Genomic DNA, 26,998 nt, shown 5'->3' on the forward strand with positions numbered 1-26,998 from the left:
CGGGGTTAAATAAATACAGAACCGCGTACTGCGTGCTCACCCACGTTACTCAATTTATGTAAGTTCCTCTTGCTGGCGGTGCCCCACTCAGCAAGGGTAATGAAAGAAAACGCATGGAAAATTTGCACTGGGACATATCCACACTCAACAACCTTTGCCCTGGGAACTCAGCATTTCGATACCTGGCTTATAACGCCCCTGAGACTGAAACTGCGACGGGTGAGGAGGGGGTGTGGTGAGGCCTTTGTAACGGGCAGGGACGGGTGAGCCTAGTTCTGCCTCCCCCTTTGACCAAATCTCCTTCAACACAGAAATGCGCAAACTACTACATTCTCACCTAGAGATGGAAAATCATTGTTTTCTGGGTTTCGCCTTCTACCATCTCAAATCAACTGCGCCAAAATTTTCCCAGTTAACCGGGACCTGGCATACACGTACTCTTATTTTTACTTAAGAGGATGATTAACTGCCCCATTTTTACCAAAAAACACACAAAGCGACACAGTCCTAACTGCAACCCTCAGACAAAATCACTTACTAAACATCTGCAGGGCAAAAGGAAAGAGAGAGGAGGAGACACTGGAGAGGCAACTTCGGGAGCGCAGAAGATACCGCGTCGAGGCTGCGGCTCCGCGCCGCTCTCCCGCCCCCAGGCTTGGGCGCCCCCTTCCTTCCCCTTCCCCTCTCCTCCCCACCGCCGCCCGGCGGGCGCTCCCCTTGTGGCCCCGCCCGAGGCCCCGCCCCGCAGCCGACGTCAGTTGTTATGTCTCGGTTTGGGCCGTGGCCGCCGAGGATCCTCTAGTCCGGAGGCGACGGCAGCGGCCTCGCGCGGGGGAGGGGTAGTCGGGGACGGCGACCGGAACCCGCGCCGCCCATCCGAGCGGGGCGAGCGCTGCGTGACCAGGAGGCAGCCAGAGAGCCGCCCCGGGGAGACGTCTCGGGCCTATTTTTGCGTTTTTTCTCCGGGACCGTCGCCTCGCGCGCCCCATTTCCCTCTGCAGAGACTGCGACGCCCCCTCCTGGGCCGGGCCGCGGTGCCCGCCAGCCTGAAAGGCGCCGCCCGCCGGCCTGAGCGAACCTGCACTCGCCGCCGCCGCCGTTCCCCGCCGCGCTTCTCGTGGAGCCTTCGCGGCCGGCGGGGCCTGGGGCCTGGGCGCCGGGCGCGGCGCTGCAGCGGCCGGTCCTCCCCGCGCTGGGCCCCGGGCCTGGCCCCGCCGAGCACCGCACCCTCCTGACTGCCGCCGCGGGAGCCCGGCCTCAGCCCGGCCGACTCCAACAGCCTCCCGGGACCGCCGCCCCTCTGGCCCCAGCCTGCAGCCCGGCCCCCTCTTCCTTTGTGAATCTGAATGATTTTTTTGGCCTCCCCCCTCCTCCGTTGAGATTACGGTGCTAGAAGGCCGACCCCGCCACATCCCAGTGCCCCCCGCCGGCGGAATCGGCCCTCATCTTGTTCTTACCCGCGGGGTCTCCCCGCGCCTCTCTCCTTTCGGGGTTTAATGGGTGGACTTTTAAATTTTTTCCCCCTTTATTTTTCTCGCCTCTTGACTGGAAGGCCCCGCGCGAGGCTCTGCGCCTCTGCCCCTCCTGGTCTGTTCCTCACCCCCGCACAGTCCACCTGCCTCCCGCCGGGGATGGCCCCGCAGTGACGGCGGCGGGCGCCGTACCCCGCGGCGGGCGCCGTACCCCACGCCAGGCTGGTGCCCTCGCCCACACTCCCCCAGTCTCCCCTCCTCTCCTCCGTGTTCTGAGCTCTCTGAAAAGAGCGAAGACGCAGGGGAAGATGTGGCTGAAGCTTTTTTTCTTGCTCCTCTATTTTCTGGTCCTGTTCGTCCTGGCCAGGTTTTTTGAGGCCATTGTGTGGTACGAAACTGGCATCTTTGCCACCCAGCTGGTGGATCCGGTGGCGCTGAGCTTCAAGAAGCTGAAGACCATTCTGGAGTGCCGGGGACTGGGGTACTCGGGGTTGCCCGAGAAGAAGGATGTCCGGGAACTGGTGGAAAAGTCAGGCGAGTATCGGCTCCCCGAGGGTCCCCTCCACTCGGAGGAGGGGACGACCCGTACTTCCTCGTACCTGGTGGTCCCCCAGAATGAGGCGGTACCTGGAAGGGTTAAGCAGACTACTTCCAGAGCTGCCCGGGTTTCCTTTGTCCAGGTTTTCTACCAAAAAAAAAGTAAATCCCAGTTTTTGGAAGGGGCCTGGGCTGGAATTATTTGTAGGGGTGTTGGTGTGTCTTCCTAAGGTTATTTTAAAATAACAGTTTAAAGTGCAGCTTCTTAGTGTTGTTTACTAAATTGAGTGTTTTTCTCAAATTTCGGAAATGTCAACCAGTTACAAACAAATTGGAAAGCATTATTTGTCAGTTGAAATTCATAAGTATACAAGAAAAACCCCAAAACGTTCTCTGTAGATAGCAGCATTTGTCACCCTAGTAATAACAAGTTACCCGGAGGGGAAAAACATCATTGGAATACTTAATATCAAAGAGGCATTTAGGCCTAGGATTTAAATTTTATTTTGTTTTATATTTTATTTTTTCTTCCAGATTTATTGAGATATAGTTGACTTGCAGCACTGTACAAGTTTAAGGTGTACAGCATGATGATTTGATTTACGTACATCATGAAATGGTTATCACAGGAAGTTTAGTGGACATCCATCACGTCATATAGATACAAAATTAAATAGAAAAAATTTTTTCTAAGATTTAAATTTTAAATAATGAGTTTAAATATAGAGAAAGTGTACAGGGCACAGTATTAGCTTTTCATACTTTAAATTTGGTGAAAATAAGGTGAATATTTTTTGTGAATGCCTATCTTGTTTGTTTCGAAAGAGTTTATATTTCTGTAAGGATTTTTTTTTGAATTCTTATATCCTGGGTGTAAACTACTTTTTCCCTTCTGTGCCACAGGGGCTGCATCCGCTTAAATGGGTTGAGACATATTGATAGAATTGAGCTAAGAGATATTTAACATCTTAAAGAATGCATTTTCAATAACTGTTGGTTTTGGGGTAGGATTGGGTGAGAAATGGGCTTAATTTTTTTCACCCCTGGACAAAATATATCTTGGTTTAGATACACTTCCTGGAAGGGGAACGTACTGTAATTTGAGAAGGGCATTCTGGGTTGCTGTAGGAAGCAATTGAAACTGATAGTTGTCTTTTTTTGTTGTTTCAAGTGTATCTGTCAGCTGTGTCTTTTACAAGACAATTTTTTTTTCCTTATTTGGTATCTTATAGCCATGTAGTATGATAGACAAGAATCCTAACTCCAGAGGACTTGAGCACTCAGGTATTTGCAGATTAAGGTTAAGATCACTATTGGGATAGAGGAGGGAACACTCTCTGTAAAAGTGATGCATTTTTCTTTAGAGAAAACATAAAATTGTGTGTTATTTGCATAAAATTATGCCTCTTGTTTACTGACTGGTTTATGGTGACTTTTATTACTACCATGGCTGGCATGTAGGGTAGGGGGAATAAAGTAAAGTAGAAGATCTCTAATAAATAAACTTTCTAGGTTTAGAAGTGAAAAGTACCTTAACTGCCCAAGCCAAATCATTTTTCATGGTAAAGTAATTTGATACCACATTTTTTTTCTTGAGACTTTTATTTAGTGTTGCCTTCCTCTGGGCCTAAAAATACTTGTAACTTTGAGTGTACAAAGAGTGCACATAATATTTAAAGAATACACACAGCTCACAAAAATATGACTCAGATCACACATTTTATAGCAGAGAGGTCTTGGTATAGCAATTTAACTTAATAATTTAAATATTTGTTGTGGATGGTTTTGCTGCTGTCGTGATACAATGCTTGTTTTTGCATTGTTAACATTTAAGACAAAAGTTAAAATAATTTGACGTTTTTCTTTACTTTTTATTTGATGATACAAAGTGTAAATTTACACTGTAAGTTTGTGTATGAATATGGAATTTGTTCTTATAGGTAATCTTTTGTATCTAACCTCCAAGTCACGTAAGCCCTGTTGCTATGTTACGCAGGTGGTGATAGCAAATTTTGTAAACCCATTTCTAATTCTTGTCAGTCAGAAGTATATATTGGGCTTCCCTGGTGGTGCAGTGGTTGAGAGTCCGCCTGCCGATGCAGGGGACACGGGCTCGTGCCCCGGTCCGGGAGGATCCCACGTGCCGCGGAGTGGCTGGGCCCGTGAGCCATGGCCGCCGAGCCTGCGCGTCCGGAGCCTGTGCTCCGCAGCGGGAGGGGCCACAACAGTGAGAGGCCCGCATACCGCAAAAAAAAAAAAAAAAAAAAAAGAAGTATATAAATCATACTGTTTAAAAATTATCTGATGCCTGGACAAAAGCTGAATAATATTGTGATGGCTTTTGTGGCTGGCATAAATTCAGTAATTTCCTAATAAATTATGTGATGATGCCACTAGAATATAAACTCCATCAGGAGATGGATTTTTATCTGTTTTGTTCACTTTTGCCTGACACATAGAAGGTTCTTCTTACATATTTACTAAATGTATGAATCTTAAATAGGTGTATTCAGGTTCTACTCTTCTGTAGAGTGCAATGAAAGTACAGTGACATAATTTTTTAACAGTATAAAATAGAATTTATCATTGAAGTTGGGAACATGAGATTTTTGCAATCTTATTAGTGTTATTTTTTCTTTTCTTCAGGTGACCTGATGGAAGGTGAGCTTTATTCTGCACTCAAAGAAGAAGAAGCGTCTGAATCTGTTTCTAGTACCAATTTCAGTGGTGAAATGCACTTCTATGAGCTTGTAGAAGACACAAAAGATGGCATCTGGCTGGTTCAGGTATTAGAAACAGTGATAGAAGTGAAATTATTTTTACCAAAATAGTAGTCACCAGCTGGTGACACTTCTGTGTACTTGTGTCATGTTTCTTAGACATAACTCACTTCTCATAGGGAGGCTCCACTGTCCCCTTAAAGAGGTTTTGCAGACCAACAAAAATGAAAATTAATTAAAGAGTGGGGGAAGGGAAGTGTCGGGAAAAGAGGGTTGACTGTTTTGTTAAGAATCAGCAGAAGCAAATCCATTTTAGTTGTTGGATCTGCATTATAAAGTAAGAAACACATATATATTCCTTTTATTTAGTGATTTGTACTGTTTCTCTCAGCTTTTGTTAACTCCAGTTTTTAATTCAGTTTTTAATTCATCATTTTTGTTTCTAAAGAAAGAACTATAGCCAACTTTGCGCCTATAGAGGAAGAACTATTGTGGGGAATGGTGGGGGAACTTATTACTTTGCTCATGAAATTGATGAGATTATAATTTTAAACCCTAGCTCTTATGCTATCAAAACTGTAGATTTAATTAGCATATTAGAATTTGAGAGCTATGAAGGGCCTTAAAAATCATCTTTTGTTCTTCCCAAAGTGTGGTTTATGTGCCACTCATGGTAAATGAGTGGACACACATTATCATTTGTGTATTTTTATGTAAATTAGAAAAATCAATATTATATTGAACATGGAATTTCATAAATTTGCTTAGGGAAAGTCTAAAGTTATTTAAATTTTTTAAAATATAAGTTCACTTAAAGTAACATATTAAGTAAATTAACAACATGAATTCAGCTAAAATTATGATTATTGAACCAGAATCAAATCCCAGACCCCCTCATTTCTTGTCCAGTGTTCTTGTTATTTCACATTGGGGTTGGCAAAGTTTGATTCAGGACATAAAAAACAAAATAATTGCTGCTTCATATTTCTTCCTGAGAACAATGACCGCAGAATAGGGTAGAAAAAGCTATTGAGTCCAGACACCTTATTTGCAGATCTGGTCCTGTCACTGATTTGCAATATGATTGTGGATAGATAGATTTTCTGTAGCACATGGCCTCAAATAAATACATATACACCTAAAGAAGATAGAATAGTACTATAGTCCACTGGGCTAACGGGTTGACATTTGGGAATTCTTCAGGTGATTGCATTGGATATCCATGACCTTTCCTTTACTTGCAACCTTCCTATTGTGTTTGACCTTTTACCCTCCAGATAATCTAATTCCGCATTTTTTAAGTCTAGCAAACAGAGAAACTGGGAGGAGGGTATGGGTATTGTCTATACATTATCCATCAAATTCTACTTTATTTGTGTGTTAAATTATTGGTATTGAAAAAATAAACTGTAGCATCTTTAAAGCCTTAATTTATAGATAGTTATTCTATTTCTTTTCCCAGATATTTATTTCTGATAGTTTGATCGAGGAAGACTTAATGGTTTTGGTAACTTCAGTTTTATTCCTGAGACTGAACTGAATAGCCAGTCCCACTGCCCTGTGTCCTATATCTCATGTTTGTCCACACATTGAACGGTCCCATAGAGATGAATGGTAAAGATGCTGAACACCTTCCAAAGTTGGAAAAAGCTGTGTCAAAAGTCTGGAAATTCTTTTGGTATATAGAGTGCTGCCTATAGACTACAAACACACTCTGCTTCACTAATTAGCATTATAGTCTTGGCTTATAAATGATCTACTGTTTTTCTATGTCATATTAAAGGTAAGCATGGATTAAACTCCCTTAAGAAGTTACAAAATTCATACAGTTTATTCAGCAGTTAATTGTACACCAGGCTCTGGAGATATACCAGGAGCATACAACAGGCTAAGTCCTTGCTCTTTCAGGCAGCTCACATTCCAGTTGGGAGAGGGAGGCACTAACTAAATAAATATTTAATATAACATTAGTTAGTGGAAAGTGCTAAGAAGAAAAATAAGCAGGGTAAGGAGACAAGAGAGTGGCAAAGAATTCCCTGATAAGGTGATACTTGAATGAAGAGAAGAACAAGTAACGAATGGTAGTGAATGTAAACATTATAAATTCTAATCACGGAATTATTTTTCTCTGAAAATGTTTTTTTAAACTTCCTAGGCATCAATAGTGAATGGTGCAGTAAGACACAATTTTTCCAGTGACCTTCAAGATTTGCACTGATCACCACTGTCTGGCTTGTGTTCCCTCGGGCCAGTGGCTTACATCTGTCAAATGGCTGGCTTGGGTTGGAAGAACAGTCTCTGGCAGGGCAACTGAGAAGATTGAGATCGAAACCTCAGTCACAGTGCCTTCAGCACTCTGAACTCGCTAGCTAAGCTAATCAGCACAGACACTTTGGTTTAAGCTCCTAAGAGAGGGCCATGTTGTTTTGTTTCTTAATTGAAAATATCTTCTCAAAACAGAAGAGAAATACTCTCAGTTGCTTGTCATTCTTTCAGCTCAGATTATATTTATCTCATTTCTTGTGAAGGATAACATTCAAGAATTCAGTTTTGTTTTTTTTAGATGTTGGGGTAGGAGTTTATTAATTTATTTTATTTATTTTTGCTGTGTTGGGTCTTCGTTTCTGTGCAAGGGCTTTCTCTAGTTGTGGCAAGCGGGGGCCACTCTTCATCGCGGTGCGCGGGCCTCTCACTGTCACGGCCTCTCTTGTTGCGGAGCACAGGCTCCAGACGCGCAGGCTCAGTAATTGTGGCCCACGGGCCCAGTTGCTCCGCGGCATGTGGGATTCTCCCAGACCAGGGCCGAACCTGTGTCCCCTGCATTAGCAGGCAGATTCTCAACCACTGTGCCACCAGGGAAGCCCAAGAATTCAGTTTTTAACAGTTTGAATTATCATTCTTTTCTATTTGTTTTAAAAGAAGCTGACTCATTTCAGTTTGCTCTATCATTGTCATTTTTTTTAATCTGTGAGGATGCATAGATCCCAAACAATTCAATCTTCTTCATATTGCATTTATTTTAGGTATCCTGGATAAGAAATATTTAAGCACATCAAAGTTCTTTCCTCTTTTTCTCCCAGGTTTCCAATATCATTTTCTTACTCAGATGAATTATACTCTCAGATGAATACCTAACTCTCAGGTAGCATATAACTGATAATTAGCACTTTAGACTTTATATGTCATTGAAAGGATGTCTAGATTTACTGATTTGGGGAAAATGTGACTTTAATAAATGGGTATATGACTTAGCTATTCCATCACTTGGTCAGTTCATTATTTTTCTGGAATGGGTTGGTAATAATAAAAGATAATCCAGGTTGATTATCTTTTTTGGTGATACTGCATGTGGACTGACACTACAAAAGGAAACATGAATTTCTATAATTTAATTAATTCATCCTATATCCCTTATGATTTCTATCTTCTCGGTAACTCATGAGTTTATTTTCTGAATAATACATGTTAATGGTCTTCATATCTTTCTCCTAACTGTTGTAAGATGTATTACTGCTCATGAATTATCCTTACATTAAAGCAGAGTGTTAGCACACTTCTTTTCATGTGAAGCTTTTTCATGTCTCTCCTGTATTCTCTGTAATATGAGGTGGAAAGAACTAATTTTAGTTTCTAAGGCAGCAACACATATGGGACATCTTTAGCAACAATACACTGTGTAATCCATGAAAGAACCAAGTCATCTTTTTTCTATCACTTCTTTCTAGCATTCTAAGTTTTCCTGCTTTGTTCCTAACCTGACCTCATATCTTTCATTAGCTCTTTATTTCCAGTTTTGTGGATTCTTTGATTCTGCTGCCTACCAATCTTTTTAGCCTCACAAATAGAAGTTACTTTTCTTTCAAAAGATTCTTGGTCAGGCCTTTTTTTTTTTTTTTTTTTTTTTGGCCGTGTTGGGTCTTCGTTGCTGCACGCAGGCTTTCTCTAATTGTGGTGAGCAGGGGCTACTCTTCGCTGCGGTGCGTGGGCTTCTCATTGTGGTGGCTTCTCTTGTTGTGGAGCATGGGCTCTAGACGCGAGGGCTTCAGTGGTTGCAGCACGCGGGCTCAGTAGTTGCGGCACACAGGCCTTAGATCGCAGGCTCGGTAGTTATGGTGCATGGGTTTAGTTGCTCCACAGCATGTGAGATCTTCCCGGACCAGGAATTGAACCCGTGTCCCCTGCATTGGCAGGTGGATTCTTAACCACTGTGCCACCAGGGAAGTCCCAGTAGATAGGCTTTTGAAATGGAAAAGTTAGTGTACGTTGTGGATTTTACGGATTTATCCTTATCTTAACATTTCTATTTCTACATTTTGACTTTTGTTCAAAGAAGTTCAGTGAGGGACTGTGCTATCTGTTCTCTGCTGGCTTTGTCACATTATAAGGAATTTAACATCAGTGGAATTGAGGTAGCAGTGAAAAGCTTTAGGTCAATATTTACTGAAGTATTATGTTAATACAGTTCCTGTTTGGCTGAAAAGAGTTACTAGCTGTTTTAAAACTTGTTTATTTTTTACTCCTAGACAGTAGTTTTGTTCAGGGAGGTTCTAAGTTATTTATTCCTCTCTTGACACTATGCTAAAGGTGAAATACTTGGCAAGCCATCTTATCCTTTATTTTGTATTGGTGAAGAGCTTTTATTTGTGTTTACTCAAAGAAAGCTAGTGAGGCTACCAAAGAAATAATTAAATGCTGTTGAATTTTGTTTTTGTCAATTACTCATCTTCACTTTTAATGATTTTATACAATTTGCATATATATATTTAGGTTGGTCTATGATTTTTTTTTTTTTTGGCCATGCCATGCAGCATGCAGGATCTTAGTTCCCCGACTGGGGATCGAACCCATGCCCCCTGCAGTGGAATCGCAGAGTCTTAACCACTGGACCTCTGGGGAAGTCCCTGTGGTCTATGATTTTGAAAGTAGAAACTCGCTGTTCTAATGAAATATTGAGAGATGCAGAAAAACATTTTAGCTCTACACTCCTTTTATATTGAGTTATGTTATTTAATTTAGCCTCCATGTTGTTGTATGGGGATTAACAATATTAAAAGGGAAATGACAGATGTTCTGATTAGTAATAAAACCCACCTCTAAAAAATAGGCGAAAGTGTGTGGGTTTTTTCTTATACCAGTGTAACACATGTGGAAGGGAGTAAGCAATAACCTGAGGCCCAGTTTTTCTTTGTACGTTTAACTGGACTACACAAGACTGACATCAGAAAACATGGCAACTTAGCCTCTCACACTGTCCAACTCAGTTCCTTCCAGTGCTGTGCTGGAGCCAGCTCAAACTGCTTCATGAAGGGCGATTGTTAACATCCCTTTCCAACTCCACAGTTAGAGATGTCACGTTGGTAACTTGAAATCAACCATGTGGGAGTATTTACACCAAGGAAATAAGTAAATGGTAGAAATCAGAGCTTCTGTTTTCTTCTAGACAGCTAGTTGTTAAACATTTACCAGCAAACCACTGGTTTCATCCATTCATCCAACCATCCAACAAATATTTATTGAAATCTAATGTGTGCCAGCTGAACCTGTGATAAGGGCAAAAAAGACGAATAACCTACAGTCTGTGCCGTAAGACAGCTCACAGCTTGGTTTACTAAAATGTGTGGGCCAGTAAAAACTCTTAGCATAGATTACCTTTTCCAGCTAAGTTAGATGGTCCGTGATGGTGCCACCATCTTGAGAGATCCTAAAGAGCTATTAGACAATAAAGTAGAAACCAGGAAAATTAGTACTAGGAAAAACCTAGTAGTTTTTTTTCTGAAAAAAGTGTATTTTTAAATACACTGAACTGGAAGTCTTTGTGTGTGACTGGGGTCAAGAACATTGATGTGCAGTTGCATAGCCAGGTACTAGTTATGCTAATGTTTGTCCGAAAACATCCCAGATGACAGGTTGCTGGGGAAGGGACTTTCATTATAACAGATATCGGAAACTTGGAGCCTTTAGAGAACCTATATAATCAGAAGTAAGAGAATGAGTTACTAAACCATAAAAAGCTGAAATAGTTTAATTCAACATAAATATTTAATAAGTGCCCACCTGACTTAGGCATCATGCTAGCTGCAGGGAAAACAATGGTGAGCAAGTGTAGGGTTGGTGGTTAGAGAGGCGGATACCCTGGGAAGGAGGATGGAAAGATTGCTTCACTGCTAGCCTATGTTGCCAGGTCCGTTCCAGACTTGAGACTTGGAACTCAGGCTGTACTTTCATCTAGTTTTTTCTAGTCTCTGAAAATATTCCCCACAGAGAATGCAACATCCTTCGTGAACTGCAGAGGAATATGCTTCCCGTTTCACCACCAGAGTGAATGCCATTCAGAATCACTGTGCATGCTTTTGGATGTGAGCTATAACTTGGAAACTGTTACTGATGTGACACAGTAGTAATAGGCTTAGAGTATTTTGTTGTGCCATGTGACAAGCCAGATGAGTTATTTTGTTAAAACATTTTTAGTGGTTGTTTAATTTGGCCTCCACGAAATTTAATTTATGCTAAACCTTCAGTTGAATAATATAACTATATAGGACATTGGATAAAGCAATTTCTAATTGCGTAAATATAACTAAAGAGTCAAATAAAATGCTTTCATGCACTGCCTAAGGGATTTTTCATTTTTTTGTGGTTCTCTTAGTCAGGAATCATTAAACTCTTCAAAGCAGATGTTGGAATAGCTTGCTGAATAAATAAGGCCCTGTGGTTAAACATTGTCATGTACCTGCCTCAGAGATATTCACCACCTCTCTTCACACACTTTTGTTGTCTGTCCTATAACCAGGGGTGCCTGGAACAACCCCCTCATTCCTACTTCCTCTCCTAGCATTGGATGACTGTGCAGTGATCAGGATCTTCACTGAAAGATGCCCCTAGACTGAGGGCCAAATCCTATTTGCAGCATTGATCAGGAAATAGGAGTGAAAGGGGAGTTATTTTAAAAAACAGGGCAAAGACCAGGGAGTATAGCGATATGATTTTACAGAGATTTCTTAATCCTTCTGAGTAATCTGAAAAATAAGTTCAAGATTTCTTTGGTTACTTGATGGAAGAAAGAACTACCATATTGACTCTTCAGTGGTAGGAAAAGAAAAACAGAAGAGAAGAGAAAAGCCTGCCTTGCTTCATCTCCCTTATTTTTCAGATAAAATTTATAAAGTACTTTTAGACAATGGAAAAATGTGGAAGCTAGGAACTTACTGGGTAATGTAACCTGTGTGAACCTCCTCAGAAAGCACTTTCACCTGCTAAGGCCATGTCCTCAAATTGCTCTCCTCCTGGTTACCTCAACCATCTGAGCATTTTAATAACATGTGCCTCCCTCATTAAGGCCATTTATTTTCACTTAAAAGTACTATCAGAACCATTTGTTCAATGCCTAAATTGTATATTTGTGTATGTATTTATTAAGCCTCAAAGTTATGTTACAAAGTGTTACATACCTATGTGTGTCTCTGTAGGTATGAGGATGATAGTATCAGTGATATATGGCAAAGGTTATCGGACAGTAATCTGTTGACACATAAAGTGAACTTTAAGTCACTTGTCACCACCATGCACTTTCTCTCCTCCTGCTGCCCTTGAAATTTGTTAGACTTCCCAGTGGAGAGACCAGAGATGAGGTATTTGCACCAGCTCTTGCCTCTCCCAGGCACTCATTGCACACACTCACCTGGGATTTCACTTCCTGGAGGCTTTGTGAATGTGAAAATGGCCCTTCCTTCTAGAGAGTTTAGAGGCCCCCAGAGTACTGTGCTGTAATTTTGAATTAAATAGTATCAGTAATATAGCATTCATGAAAATAAACTTGGCCTGTATACCCTGGGCTTAAAATAAATCAAACAGATGGGTTCATGAAGACATAGGACACTTTTGGATTTCCTTTAATTTCCCATTTAGTTATTTTTGTTTTTAATATATACTTTTTGTTTGTTTTTTACTGGTATCTCTATTCATTAAAATCAGGAAGATAAGGAATAAAGGGAAAAGGTATTAACAATTAGAAAGTCTGAGAAAAGTCATTGCATATTTTGAAGGTTAATCTACATTTAAAAAAATTTTTTTTCTTCCCCCAATCCTAACTGTTTGAAAGCTATTTGCAAATTTGAAGTTAGAAGTTCAAGAATGTAGAATTTATTAATGGTAATTTTTTAATATGTTAGAACCTTTCGTGATTGTTAAGAAAAATGCCATAGTAGTAGTATATTGTTTTAGTCAAGCATAGTTTAATAGAAAACATGTGTTTGACTCTTGGCTCCATAATTACACTTTTAAAAAGTGAAATTTGAACTCGTTGAACCCACATGTGGTAATTTTTAGTAAGCTTTATTTGGGTTATTTAAAATTTACTTTTCAGAGCAGAGAAATGACTCCAAGGGCCATTTTCTTCCTGTGTAAGTTAATTCTAGAGGATAAGCCACATGGAGGAGAATGTGGCTAGCTTTTTAATATGGTTTTGACTCCCCCTCTGCATAACTACCACAGAGTGTGAGAGTTTAATGTACTGTATTCAGTGTTTTAAATCTTTTCCAGTTGGACAGTTGCTCCTTTTACAAGAATTGCAGTGATAATATGATGATGTAGTAAACAAGATCTAGGAACAGAATATGTTTTTCAAAAAAAGTAAAGTTATAGATGTAAATGGTTGGTTTGACTCCATTTTAGGTGATTAAAGTATCTGTTTTTCTTTTGGGGGGAATAGGTTATAGCAAATGACAGAAGTCCTTTGGTGGGTAAAATCCACTGGGAGAAAATGGTGAAAAAGGTGTCAAGATTTGGAATACGTACAGGCACGTTTAACTGTTCCAGTGACCCCAGGTAAGTTGATTGGGCAATTCTTAGAATTTGAGTTCTGACCAGAATTTTTTTAATGTGATAAAGACAGTGGTATTAGAAGCCTGTTTAAACTGAAAGTTCGTTAGCGTGTTTAGCACGTTGTTAGCTACACAGGTATCTGATTAATAGTTTTTGATAACTGGCAGTTACTTACTTTCTCTCTGAGCTCTCTTTCTGTCTGGTTCTTCTATGTTGTTTCTAACGAGGTGACTCTTTAGAGTATGTCCTCGGTCTTTTTTGTTTCAATTTTACTTCCCAAAGAGACTTCAGTACATTGATGGCTTTAGGTGACACCTTTGTGCTGATCTAAATCTCCTTTCATAATTCGGACCTCTCGTTTGCATTTTGACACTCATTTCCATTTGCCATTGATGGCTTTAGGTGACACCTTTGTGCTGATCTAAATCTCCTTTCATAATTCGGACCTCTCGTTTGCATTTTGACACTCATTTCCATTTGCCATACGAGTACCCCAGATAGACTCTGTTCCCTAAACCTGGTATTCAAATTCATATTCATCTTTTTTTTTTAGTAAACCATGTGCCCTTTCTACCTTTTCTTTTTCTGTCCTTTACTATTTTTTTTTTCCATTTTCTCAGACAAAAATCTTTGCAGGCATTTTTGTTTTTCTTTTTGTCATCATCTCCAGTATTTAGTCTGTCACATTATTTCTTGTTTCATTATTCCATTGTTTCTTCTTTGAAATGCATTTTATTTCAATTTCTAGTTCCTCCAAGTTATGACTTGAATTCATTCGTTCATTTAATTATCCATTCAGTAAACATTTAATAAAAGATTAGTTGGACTTCCCTGGTGGCACAGTGGTTAAGAATCTGCCTGCCAGTGCAGGGGACCACAGGTTCGGGCCCTGGTCCGGGAAGATCCCACATGCCACGGAGCAACTAAGCCCGTGCGCCACAACTACTGAGCCCGCGTGCCACAACTATGGAAGCCCATGCACCTAGAGCCCGTGCTTCACAACAAGAGAAGCCACTGCAGTGAGAAGCCTGCACACCACAATGAGTAGCCCCAGCTCAATGCAACTAGAGGAAGCCTGCGTGCAAAGACCCAACACAACCAAATATAAATAAATAAATAAATAAATTTAAAAGAAAAAGATTAGCATGTACAGCATGTTCTGTTCAGTGCTGAGGACGGGGCATATGATATGTATGGAGAAGCCCCCACGTTAGGTAGTTTCTGATGTAGGTAGATACACCTGGCTTACCTACGTCCGTTATATGTGGTCACAATGGGAGACCCATTCGCTGTAGAAAACCCTCCTCCACCACTGCTTCACCTCAGATTCTCCTGCCCTTCTCCTTCAGGCTTACGTTTGCTTCGATTTTCCTCACTGTTCTTGTTTTGCTCACTTGTAGTGTAGGCTGAGATGTGTGGTAGGAGGACTTCTTAAACGTTGGGGATAAGAAGGGAACTTGTGTCTCCTGACTCACATTTAGTCTCCTCATTCACCCACAAAGCTCCCATTTTCATCTTCAGCACAGAACCTTGATCATATTCTAATGCCTTTGGTTGAAATGTCCAAGATAGCATAAGTGTTCATGTTCTTATGAAAAGGAAATCATTCTTATTTCTGTCTTGTGTTTACCAAAGACAGTGGCATTTGGTCCTATTCCATCATTCCCAGATGGTCTAAGTGAAAGATCTTTTTCTCTCCCACTGGTGATTGCAATACCAGAATAAATGATAGTTCTGATGTTTTGATTTTTTTTTTCAGATAATGCCAAAAGTCAGTATTAACATCACCAATTTATTGAAAAATATTCAGAACTTATTTTTTAATGAATAAACTAAATAATACATTTTAAACACTAACTTATAAATATATTAGAAAATATCAAGTAAGTACAAAAATATAAAGGTCAAACACATTTCAGTCTAAGGTAAGTTCTTAAATAACAATAGAGAATTCAAAACGAAACTAAGCATGACATAAAGTGAAGATGATCTATTCAGCATGAAAAACTGAAGGAAATAGTAGAATTGATTTTTAATGTGATTTTATAAAGCAAAATGCATCAGAAGTGTCATAATTGAGTCCAGTGGACTTTAGCGCAAATTTTTCTAGCTTTTCTTTTGAAAAGCCCTTTTTGATTCTATACCAGCTGAGGAACGGTGAAGAGATACATATAATCTACCTCCAAGTTTTCTCTAAATCCTTCATCTTCGTCTTCAGATAATCCCACCTCTTATTTATGACGGAAGAGACCTTTTTTGAGCAACTTTTTGCTTTTTTGTTGACTGCAGCTATAATTTTTTGTTATTAAACAAGCACTTTTACGTCATCTTCCTTAGTTTCATCACAGAGATGAAGATCTTGATGCAGAGTTACTTATATCAGTTTCAGTACTGTCATGTTGGTTTCCTTTGATTTGGAAAGTCTTCCAACTAGAGTAAGAACTATTCTTGTCATAGATGCTGTGCTTAATCAGGGTCATTTTTTTTCTTTTAATGAGGATTATGGAGATGCAGAAGAACAAAATAGGGAGATAATAGAAAAGCGTGTTTAGAATGTCAATGCAGGGTGTAACTGGGCAGAGAATAGTGTTATTCAGCAAGCAAGCATTTTAATATGTTGAATAATTCAGTCATCAACTTGATCTCAGATTTTTAAAAACAGCAAAACTCTCTACTCTGCTGCCTATGTTGCTTTCTTTGACTGTAGTTCCTTCTCTTGGGTGGCCTCCAGGACAGCCTCCTCTGATGTGCTGGCCCCATTGTATCGTAGTATTTTCCTGACCTGTTTTGCTCCCCTTAAGAACATTCAGGACCTCCACTCTGTACAGTATCTGACTCTGTCCATGGCAGCAGTTTTCATTTCTTTCCCACACAGCCATCTTGCCTGGCCCCAGTTCCTCTAATTCCCCAACCCAGTGATCTATCTCAGGGGCCTTTACCCTGTCAGGTCTATTCTCTACTCTTTTTCTCCCCCCACCTTTGGAGAAAGAAGGAAGTGACGTGGGATATGTATCGGGAGGTTGGAGAGGCGGGGCAGAGATAGTAAAGAGTGGGATGGCACTGGAATTACAGGAGCTGAGTGGTAAATGGGCCAGGAGGGCTTATGGTGAAAGAATCAGGGATGCGTGCCCATGGGCTAAGCAGGGAAAAGAAAGTAAAGGGAAGATTGGTGAGCAGGACAGGAAGGCCAAGGAGACCAATGACCTTGTCTGAAGAAACAGCATTTTATGAACAGAATACCAAGGTTTCTTTTTTAATATAGTATGTTATCAGAAGCTGGAGTGCCAAAACTCACTAGCTATGTTTTTTTTTTTTTTAATCATTTTTAGTCTTCAAATTCTCTAAGAGATCTCAAAAGGTTTACTTTAAGAACTAGAGGATATTTTCGTGGTGTCATCATTGAACTTATTCAGACCTTTAAAAAGGTTTTTTAAATTGGCAGTAAAAAGTTTTTATATTGATATGAGCATTAGTCTTTTCTGTCTAACAGTGGGGTTTTAAAATTAATATGGTGTACTTTATTTGTGTGTTGGATTTCAAGTCTGGAAAACATGATTTAATTTGAAAGATATATGATGACATACAAAATTTTATTGTCCTGGGTACTCTTATCTTGTGAAATGATAAACCTGAAAACTCCCTTAGTTCTGAACTGAAAAGAAAGTACATAGTACATTTGTTTTCTTCCATGAAGAAATGTATGCACTAAGATAAGACTTGGCTTGTTTTACACAGTAAAATTTTCTGTTTGAAAGACTGTCATTTAATTTATGACACAAATCAGAAGCCAAATATTCTCTGAGGTGGTTATACAAAGATGAACAGAATGACCGAGAGTAGAAATGTGTCATCCCAAGTATCCTATGCAATTAAAAAAGTAAAGCTCGTTAGATATTTAAGATGTGAATAAGGCAACTATCTATATGTAGTTGACTTGTTGTTTTGGGGGGAGGGTGGTGGAACTGGCATTCATGTCAGTGAACTATTATTTTGCATTGGACAGATACACTGTTACAGAATAGAAGATATTTTATTTTGTTGGAGTATCTAATTCTTAACCCGTTTCAATTAAAGCAATATTGACATTAATGGTATCTATCTTGTTAAGGAAGTAAATCAACTCAACAAGAAGCTGAGTCGTAGTCTTTGATCCTGAGTCACCCAGATAGTTTCCCAGAGTCGTTACTAACCTTGTCTTTGTGACATAACATGTTGTCTTCACTTATCTTAAATTATATCATGAAATTCCTGAGGTAAAATTAATTGTACTATCATCATAAAACCATATGCCACATACGTCAAGACTTCTATCTTAATCTGATCATATGTATAATATGATAATATATAATATGTATAATATCATAAGTATAATATGTATAATATATAATATGTATAATATCATAAGTATATCATAAGTAATATCATAAGTATATATCATAAGTATAATATGCTTATTTAATTTAATAAAATATAATCCATACTTTAAAGTAAAGCATAACATTTATGATTTTTTTCCCCTTTTGCGGTATGCGGGCCTCCCCCCCCCGCCCCCGCTGCAGATAACATTTGTGATGTTTACATCAGTATTCTGAATAGCAAAATTAAAAATTAAACATTTATTACCATCCACTTATAAATCTGTAGTGAACAAAATGTATCCACATGGTAGATTTTCTTTTTTCCAACTTTACTGAGGTAAATTTATATATTGTAAAACTCCACATGGTAGGTTTTTAGAAAAAAACTTTTTTGTTTTTAAAGGAAATTGTTTCTCTGATTATCTCTCCAAATACCCCTCTTCATGGTCCTCATTAAAGAGATGAGAGAGTACAGAAAAATATAGGACTTGCTCTTTTCTAGGTGAGCCTTCGTGCAGATTACTTTATGACAGTGCTTGTGTGTGTCAGGCATTGTGGTGGGTGCTTGGGTTAATAAGTGGGTACAGCATGGCTCCTACCCTCAGGAGCTTGGCATTCAAGTCAGGGACTCAGCATGTAAGATAATCTGTTTCCTTCTCTCCTTTGCCTACCTGAATCTAACCATCCTTCGAGAGCTAGTTCAATTCCCAAACTTTTCATGAAATCTGCACCAGCCCAAACTCCCAGTGATACTCCCTTTTTTTGAACTTCCTTTACATTATTTAGTAATAGAATATATACAGTTTTATACTTTTGTCTCCTTAATAGGATTTTAAATTCTTTGTGAACAGGAATTATTTTCCTATTATCTTTAGGATCTTATTAGCACATAATGCATTAGTAGTTTCATAGTAGATGCTGGAAGTACTTGCCGATTCTCTTGACTCTAAGGCTTTTCAAGCTACACTTTTCTTTAAAAAAAAAAAAAGAAAGAAAAGAAAGAAAAGAAACATAGAGATACAAACGAAAAATATGATAAAAAGAGAGCTTGCTTTTCCTCTTATACAACTGCCAGGTATTGGTACTACTTTTGACTGTTTACAGGTAATTTGTTTTTGGGGAGAGGGTATCTTTCAAGTGCTAAGGAAATGTGTCAGGGAAAAGACAAACTGTTTGCACAACAGTGAAGATAAGCAAGCTGGCTCATTTAGCGGCCTAGCTATTTACTTACAGTCTCCTCTCTTATAGATACTGCAGGAGAAGAGGCTGGGTACGATCCACACTCATTATGTCTGTTCCACAAACAAGTACTTCTAAAGGGAAAGTCATGCTTAAAGAATACAGTGGGCGCAAGATTGAAGTAGAGCACATTTTTAAGTGGATAACTGCTCATGCAGCTTCACGCATCAAAACCATTTATAATGCTGAACGTTTGAAAGAAGAATGGAATAAAAGTGATCAATACTGGGTAAAAATATACCTATTTGCAAACCTTGACCAACCCCCAGCTTTCTTCTCTGCACTAAGCATAAAGTTTACTGGAAGAGTTGAGTTTATTTTTGTAAATGTGGAAAATTGGGACAACAAGAGTTATATGACAGATATTGGTGTATATAACATGCCATCATACATACTTAGAACTCCTGAAGGAATTTACAGGTATGGAAACCACACGGGCGAATTTATATCCCTTCAGGCCATGGATTCATTTTTGCGCTCAGTACAACCTGAAGTAAATGATTTGTTTGTTTTGAGCTTGGTTCTAGTTAATCTTATGGCTTGGATGGACTTATTTATCACACAAGGAGCTACCATAAAACGATTTGTGGTTCTCATAAGCACTTTAGGGACATATAATTCTCTATTAATTATTTCCTGGCTACCTGTGTTGGGCTTTTTACAGCTCCCTTACTTAGACAGCTTTTATGAGTATAGCTTAAAATTGTTGAGATATTCCAATACAACCACGCTGGCCTCATGGGTCAGGGCAGACTGGATGTTTTATTCTTCACACCCAGCCTTGTTTCTTAGTACATACCTTGGACATGGTTTACTAGTCGATTACTTTGAAAAGAAGAGACGGCGCAACAACAACAATGATGAAGTCAATGCCAATAACTTAGAGTGGTTATCAAGTCTGTGGGACTGGTACACCAGCTACCTCTTCCACCCGATTGCTTCTTTTCAGAACTTCCCTGTAGAATCTGATTGGGACGAAGACCCCGACTTGTTCTTGGAGCGATTAGCTTTCCCTGACCTTTGGCTTCACCCTCTGATACCAACTGATTATATAAAAAACTTGCCAGTGTGGCGATTTAAATGCCTTGGAGTCCAGTCTGAAGAGGAAATGTTGGAAGGTCCTCAAGATATTGAAAATGACTCAGACAGTGAGAGCACAGACACTTTTAGCAGCGAGAAGGAAGTATTTGAAGATAAACGAAACGTAGTTCACAATTCTCCAGGAAGAGCAAGTCACTGTGATCCTGAGGCTTGTTCATGTGCCAATAAATATTGTCAGACCAGCCCTTATGCAAGGAAGGGGCGGTCATATGGATCATATAGCACTAACGAAGACATGGAACCTGATTGGTCAACTTGGCCTGCTGATATGCTGCACTGTACTGAATGTGTTGTTTGCCTAGAGAATTTTGAAAATGGATGTTTGCTAATGGGGTTGCCCTGTGGTCATGTGTTCCATCAGAATTGCATTGTGATGTGGTTGGCTGGGGGCCGACACTGTTGCCCTGTTTGCCGGTGGCCTTCTTACAAAAAAAAGCAGCCATATGCACACCACCAGCCCTTGTCAAATGATGTCCCATCTTAACCACGTGCAATTTGTCCTTTATAAGCTTTGCGTATCCTACAGCTTGCCTTTTTAATGTTAGTCACCAAGTTTTTGTGGTTTGACGTTTAATTTAATGTTAGTGCAGTGACAGGAAATATACATTTTGCTAACGTTGATGACAATTATTTGGTTGCCTTCTGTGTCAATATGAATGCATACTTAGTTGTAAAAATTTTTATTTACAACATTGGAAATTCAGAAGTTAATGTCTTTTTGTAAGCACAAAAGAAGTATGATAGAAATTTATCCTAGCAAGACTTTACAAGGTAGGATCAAATTCTAATGGAATTGAGGGAGTTTCTAAATGTTTCCTCCCTTTTTACAATCTGTGTCCAGCCCCTCTTGGTTAAATAATGTATGCTCTGAGACATGAAATTAAAACAGACCTATGAAATAAATTATTTTAAAACCAGAAGATTACAGCTTTTTTAAAATTGTTTTTGATAAGGTGGCTGAGTGCTATAAGTGTTTTGCTGGTTTGTTAATTTCACAGGTAAGTCAAATATGATTCTTGACTCGTGGGGGTAAAAACAAGACAAATTACGTTGCTGACACTAGCCAGAGGTGATGTTAGTCCCCCTTGGTTAGCTTTGATGGGAAGGAATTTCATGATGGGCTTTTTTTAAAGTATTAAATCACTTATGAGTACATTCATGTAAATAAAATCAGCTATAGCGTATTGGCCACACATAGATTACTTTATATATTTTTCCTGACTTTTTATTTTGAAAAAATTTTTAACTATAGAAAGGTGGAAACATAGTACAATGAACATTCATTTCTCTAATTCACCAGGTGTTTACATTCTGTTATATTTGCTTTATCTCTTCTATGTCTATAATTTTTTTTCCTTTCTCTCTTTTTTTTTCTTTTTTGCTGATCCCTTTGAAAGTAAATTTCAGTCATCATGATGCTTCTTTGCCACTAAAATGTACCATGTAACTCCTAAGAACAAGAACATTTTTTATATAACCACCACACCATTATCACACCCAGGAAATTTAACATTGATTTAATAATATCTAGTATACAATTTGTACTCCCCAGTTGCTCCCAAAATATTCTATATCTTTATATGTTTCTGTTTTGTTTTTATTGGGAACTCAGGCAAACTTTATGATTGGGTTTAGTCTCCTTTGTTTCATTCTTTTCTCTAGAGCAGTTCCCCTGCCCCCCCCCCCTTTTTTTTAAAGTCTTTTCTGACATTTTTGAAGAGTACAGGCTAGTTGGCTTATGGAATGTTCCACATTTCTGGATTTGTCTGAGTGTTTCTTCATGATTAGATTTAAAGTAAACAATATTGCCTAGATGATCTGTATTTCCCTTTTGTATGACATCTGAAGGCACGGTGATGTCAGTTCATCCCATTGTTGGTGATGCTAAATTTGGCTAAGATAGTATCTGTCTTATCTTTGCAATGTAAGGTACTTTCCACTTGATAATTAAGAAGGAACCTGTGAGGCCACATGAGTATCCTGTTCTTCAATAAACTTTAACCCAATGGTTTTAACATCTGTTGATGATTATTAGCCTGAATCAGTTATTAAATAGGAGTCGTGACTTGGAGATTTTTAAATTCTATCCTTCATTCTACATTTATTAAGTGGCATTTTTTGTGTGTGAAAGAAGAGCTTTCCATTTTTTCATCTTGTGCTTTGAAATATCACTATAGACACATATTCTTTTTATATTCAGTGTGTTAAAATTCATTATTCTTTGTGATGCTCAAATCATCCCAAATTTGGTAAGTGGGAGCCCCTGTAAGCCAACTCTTACGTCCTATTTACATCCCTTTGTGATCTTGAAACACTTCTTTGCCTTTTGACACAAGGTATTCCAGGCTCACTTTGTATTTTTCCTGGCCCAACCCTGTAATCAGTCATTTCTTCAAAAGGTCCAGGTTTCATGGGGGACTTTAAAACCCTTTATTGACTGCCCCTCAAAATGGTAAGAAAATTAAATTTTCTCATTCTGAATTGCTGCTCGATTACTAGCAGAAACATTTTTTTCCCTTCACGATACACTGAGCCTCATTTTCACAGTAATGGGAATAGTAAGGACTAGCAGTTACTTACTTTGTATTAATATCTGAGAGCTTTTAAAAATTTTAAATGAGTACGAACACTACTCCTTGTGCTCTACTTTTCCTTTCAAAAAAAAAAGTAATCATGTTATCGTAAATGTTTGTGTTTCTCAGAGTTCTGCCACCGTTCCACAGCTCTTTTCTTGCGTATTTTCGGCAGATGTCCCAAATCGACATGTCCAGGCAAAGGCCCCTCCCCAGATCTTCAGTTTCATGTACAGCTGTCTGTTGAACAGCTCCTCCGAGATGCTCTTTAGTAACTAGTAAGTCTCAAAACAGCTTTTCCTTCTCTCTTCCTAACCCCCAGTCCTCCTCTTAGGGTCCTGATTTCAATTCATACATATAATATTGTCCATTCTGAAATGTATAGCAAGTATAGATATTTTAAAAGGTAATTAGGGGGCTTCCCTGGTGGCGCAGTGGTTGAGAGTCCGCCTGCCGATGCAGGGGACGCAGGTTCGTGCTCCGGTCCGGGAAGATCCCACATGCCGCGGAGCGGCTGGGCCCGTGAGCCATGGCCGCTGAGCCTGCGCGTCCGGAGCCTGTGCTCTGCAACGGGAGAGGCCACAACAGTGAGAGGCCCGCGTACAGCAAAAAATAAGTAAATAAATAAATAAATAGTAATTAAAATTTCTCCTCCAGTGTCCCGGGGCACAGCGCACTTTGGAGACTACAGGCATACCTTGGACATATTGCAGGTTTGGTACCAGTCCACCGCAATAAAGCAAATATCGCAATGAAGCCAGTCACAGGAATAATTTGTTTTCCCAGTACACATAAAAGTTATGTTTACATTGTACTGTAGTCTATTCAGTGTGCAATAGCATGTCTAAGAAAACAATGTACATACCTTAATTTAAATAATACTTTCTTGCTAAAAAATATGTTATCATCAGAACCTTCAGCAAGTTGTAATCTTTTTGCACTATAGTACTAGCCCCGAAGATAAACCAGTCTCCTTAACGCTGGATTACAAGGCCCCTCTTAATCTGTTCCTGGCCCACCTCTTGGACCCATCGTGACACTCTGTACTGCCTGTCTCTTCAGGCCCGTGCTCTAGTTTTTCTCAGCTTGGTGCTTTGCTGTCCCATCTGCCTAGTGTTTTCACCCCTCTTCTCCGCTTTGTCTGGCTAGATCCCACTTTCTCCAGAAATTCTACACCTCCTACCCATCTTTTCTTTCTCCACCAAGCTTGTAAAGAGACGCAGATATCTTTACAGTGAAAGCTTAGGTGGTAGTCACCCTACTCAAGTGATCAAACTTAGCATCACCAATAATGGAGCAACCCCATCGCTCCTTGACCTTTCTTGATATGTGTCCTTATAACCCAGTGATACCTTGTACATGCCTGTCCTATATAACTGCATTGTATTAAAACTATGCATGTGTCTTTTTCAGGTGAATCCTTTAAGGTAGGAACTGTGCTTTATTCATTAAATATATCAACATGCATGGCATAAAACAGAGATTATACCTTTTGAATGTTAGACATGCAATAAAAATATTACAGTGAGGTCAGGGAGGAAATAATTGCTAGAGGTTCAGGTTTCCAGGGAAGCTTGACTCATCCCTTAATTGTTAAGCATAGCAAACAATGCTTTTGTCGGATTTTCCTGGAGGCAGAGAATTGAAGGAAGTATTCAAGGTTGACAGACTCTAAACTTTAACTGTGTTTAAAAAGAACCTTTGAATTCTTAGAGCCACCTAGTGAATTTAATTAACTAAAGATTCCAGGGCTTCCCTGGTGGCACGGTGGTTGAGAATCTGCCTGCCAAGGCACGGGACACGGGTTCGAGCCCTGGTGTGGGAGGATCCCACATGCTGCGGAGCAACTAGGCCCGTGAGCCACAACTACTGAGCCTGCGTGTCTGGAGCCGGTGCTCCGCAACAAGAGAGGCCGCGATAGTGAGAGGCCCGTGCACTGCGATGAAGAGTGGCCCCCGATTGCCACAACTAGAGAAAGCCGTTGCACAGAAACGAAGACCCAACACAGCCATAAATAAATTAATTAATTAAATTTTAAAATAAAAGATTCCAAGTATGTGGGCTTTCTAGTTAACTGAACTCTGGTTAACTGTAATAGTGGGACACGTAATTGTGTTCTGCTCAACAGTTTTTTCTTCTGTCTTCTCTAATTATTTCTTATGTATGTCTTTTCTTTCTTTAAGGATGATAAGCTCCATGAGGGCAGGAGTAATTGTAAGGTCGGATCTTAACGAACGGCACCACGAAACAGAGGAAAGCTTCGAGTGAGCTTTATTAGGGAGCGCTCCCGGGCGAGGTTCACTGGTCCGAGAGAAAGGGGGCCAGAGAAGTCGCGCCCGGGTGAGGGTTGGGCAAGATTTTATAGGGGAAGAAGGGAAAGGGGTGCGGTGAATCTAGGAGGGCGCAGGGTATTCCTTATTTGGTGGTCTTTTCGGGTATCCTGGGGGACCGTTAGTCCCGCCCCTCGAAAGGCGGGAAGGCTGGGCTGGTTTCAAAGTCCCCAGGTCAGTTCCTGGAACTGGATGATCCGGAATGTCTCCAGGGCAGTTTCTGGAACTGGGTGGTCCGGAGAATTTCGTTCTGATGCAACCTGTGAATCTGATTGTGTTCCCCTGCCTCGGGCCAGTTGGCCTTACAGTAATGTTATAATATACTGTTATGTCTTTAATACATTAGACCCAGAGTAGATAATCAATAATTGTTTGCTTGAATTTAAAAAATATTTTCTAATTTTACCCTTTACCAAACATTTTACTCCCCATCTAGTATAGGTGGAAAAGATAAAACAGAAGAGATTATATTTTTAGTACCCATTAATAGTGATGAAGATATCAATATTTATGGCCTACTCCAAGAAAAAAAATCTTAACTTTTTTCCTGCAGTAACATACTTTTTAAAATTATCTCTTCTTTAGATTATGTGGGAGCCTGGAAGATTATTCATGTAATCTTTCTCCTTGCTCCCTCATTTTCCCCCTTGGTCATTTTATTATTCCTTAAAACTCTACCAAAGGGTCAAAAGGTACAGAGAGAAGTGTTGAGTCCTTTTTGCTATTGGATCTGATTAAAAATTTAGAGAAGAAAAAATGGATTTAATTGTTTAAATGTTACTTTTGAATCATCTGTGTTTTGATCATTCTGTTCTTGCTCTTTGTTGTCAGTAATATGAGTACATTGATCAATTTAGGCAATCTCTTTGTTTAATTTTTTGTACCATCTTCTCACCAAAGGTTTTCATTGTTTTGTATACAGTAGATCACTTTACTTTCTAATACTCTCTAATATCCCTGTGCAACAGGTAGAACAGAAGGAATTCCCACTTAATAAATGATCAGAACTCAGGACAACCACCATAGTTAAAGATATGACTATGTCAGGGCCCATGGAAACAGACTCTGAGTAGGGAGCGGTGGGGCAGCAGTGTATATACTCCACCTAAGGGTTGGGATTTCTTTTTAAAACAATGTGTCAAGCAGTCAAAGCCGGTGGTGGTGGCCTCTTTGTAACCTGTGGATAAGAGTCTATCTACCTACCTTGTTCAGGATTCTTTCTACCATATTTTCATTTAAAAATAAGTGCATTTGTAGAAAGTATAACTATAGGAAACTGACTTTTGTCAAAATTATATTTGCCTTTACTCTGGTGCTAAATTGCTTACTTGTTTTTCACATTCTCTTGGTGGTTTATGTTCATGATGGGATAATAGGCTCTTCACATTGTATGTTAAACAAATGGTGCTTGAGTATTTATTCACAGTCTGTTTTAAAACTCATTCTTAGTATTGACACAGAGGATATCTAACTGTATTTGTAGCATATTTATCTAATAAGAAAAGAGCTTAAGAATACAGAGGCACCCAAAAAGATGGGTGCACTATGTGTTTCCTTTTTGTTTTGTTTATTTTCAACTTTATTGAGAGATAATTGACGTATAACATTATGTAAGTTTAAGGTGTAGGATGTGTTGACTCGATACATTTATATATCGCCAATTACCACAGTAGCATTAGCGAACACCATCATGTCATACAATTACATGATTCTTTTTCTTGTGGTAAGAACATTTGAGATCTACTCTCTTAGCAACTTTCAAATATGTAATACAATATTGTTAACTATATTCACAATGCTGTGCATAAGATCCCCCAAACTTATTCATTTTCTAACTGGAAGTTTGTA

The 26,998-nt window shown here is 39.5% G+C and overlaps 1 protein-coding gene across 1 annotated transcript; it reads left to right on the plus strand.

The window, feature by feature from the left end:
• The first annotated feature begins 786 nt into the window (after positions 1-786).
• RNF103 (ring finger protein 103) lies at positions 787-21,167 on the plus strand. The gene is made up of 4 exons (XM_079940487.1): positions 787-2,006; positions 4,656-4,795; positions 13,437-13,552; positions 19,156-21,167. The coding sequence occupies exons 1-4, from the start codon at positions 1,781-1,783 to the stop codon at positions 20,729-20,731; spliced, it is 2,058 nt and encodes a 685-aa protein (XP_079796613.1). The 5' UTR covers positions 787-1,780; the 3' UTR covers positions 20,732-21,167.
• The last annotated feature ends 5,831 nt before the right edge of the window (positions 21,168-26,998 follow it).

Source organism: Stenella coeruleoalba (assembly GCF_951394435.1).
Source record: "Stenella coeruleoalba genome assembly, chromosome: 13".
In the NCBI taxonomy this organism is placed as follows: domain Eukaryota; kingdom Metazoa; phylum Chordata; class Mammalia; order Artiodactyla; family Delphinidae; genus Stenella; species Stenella coeruleoalba.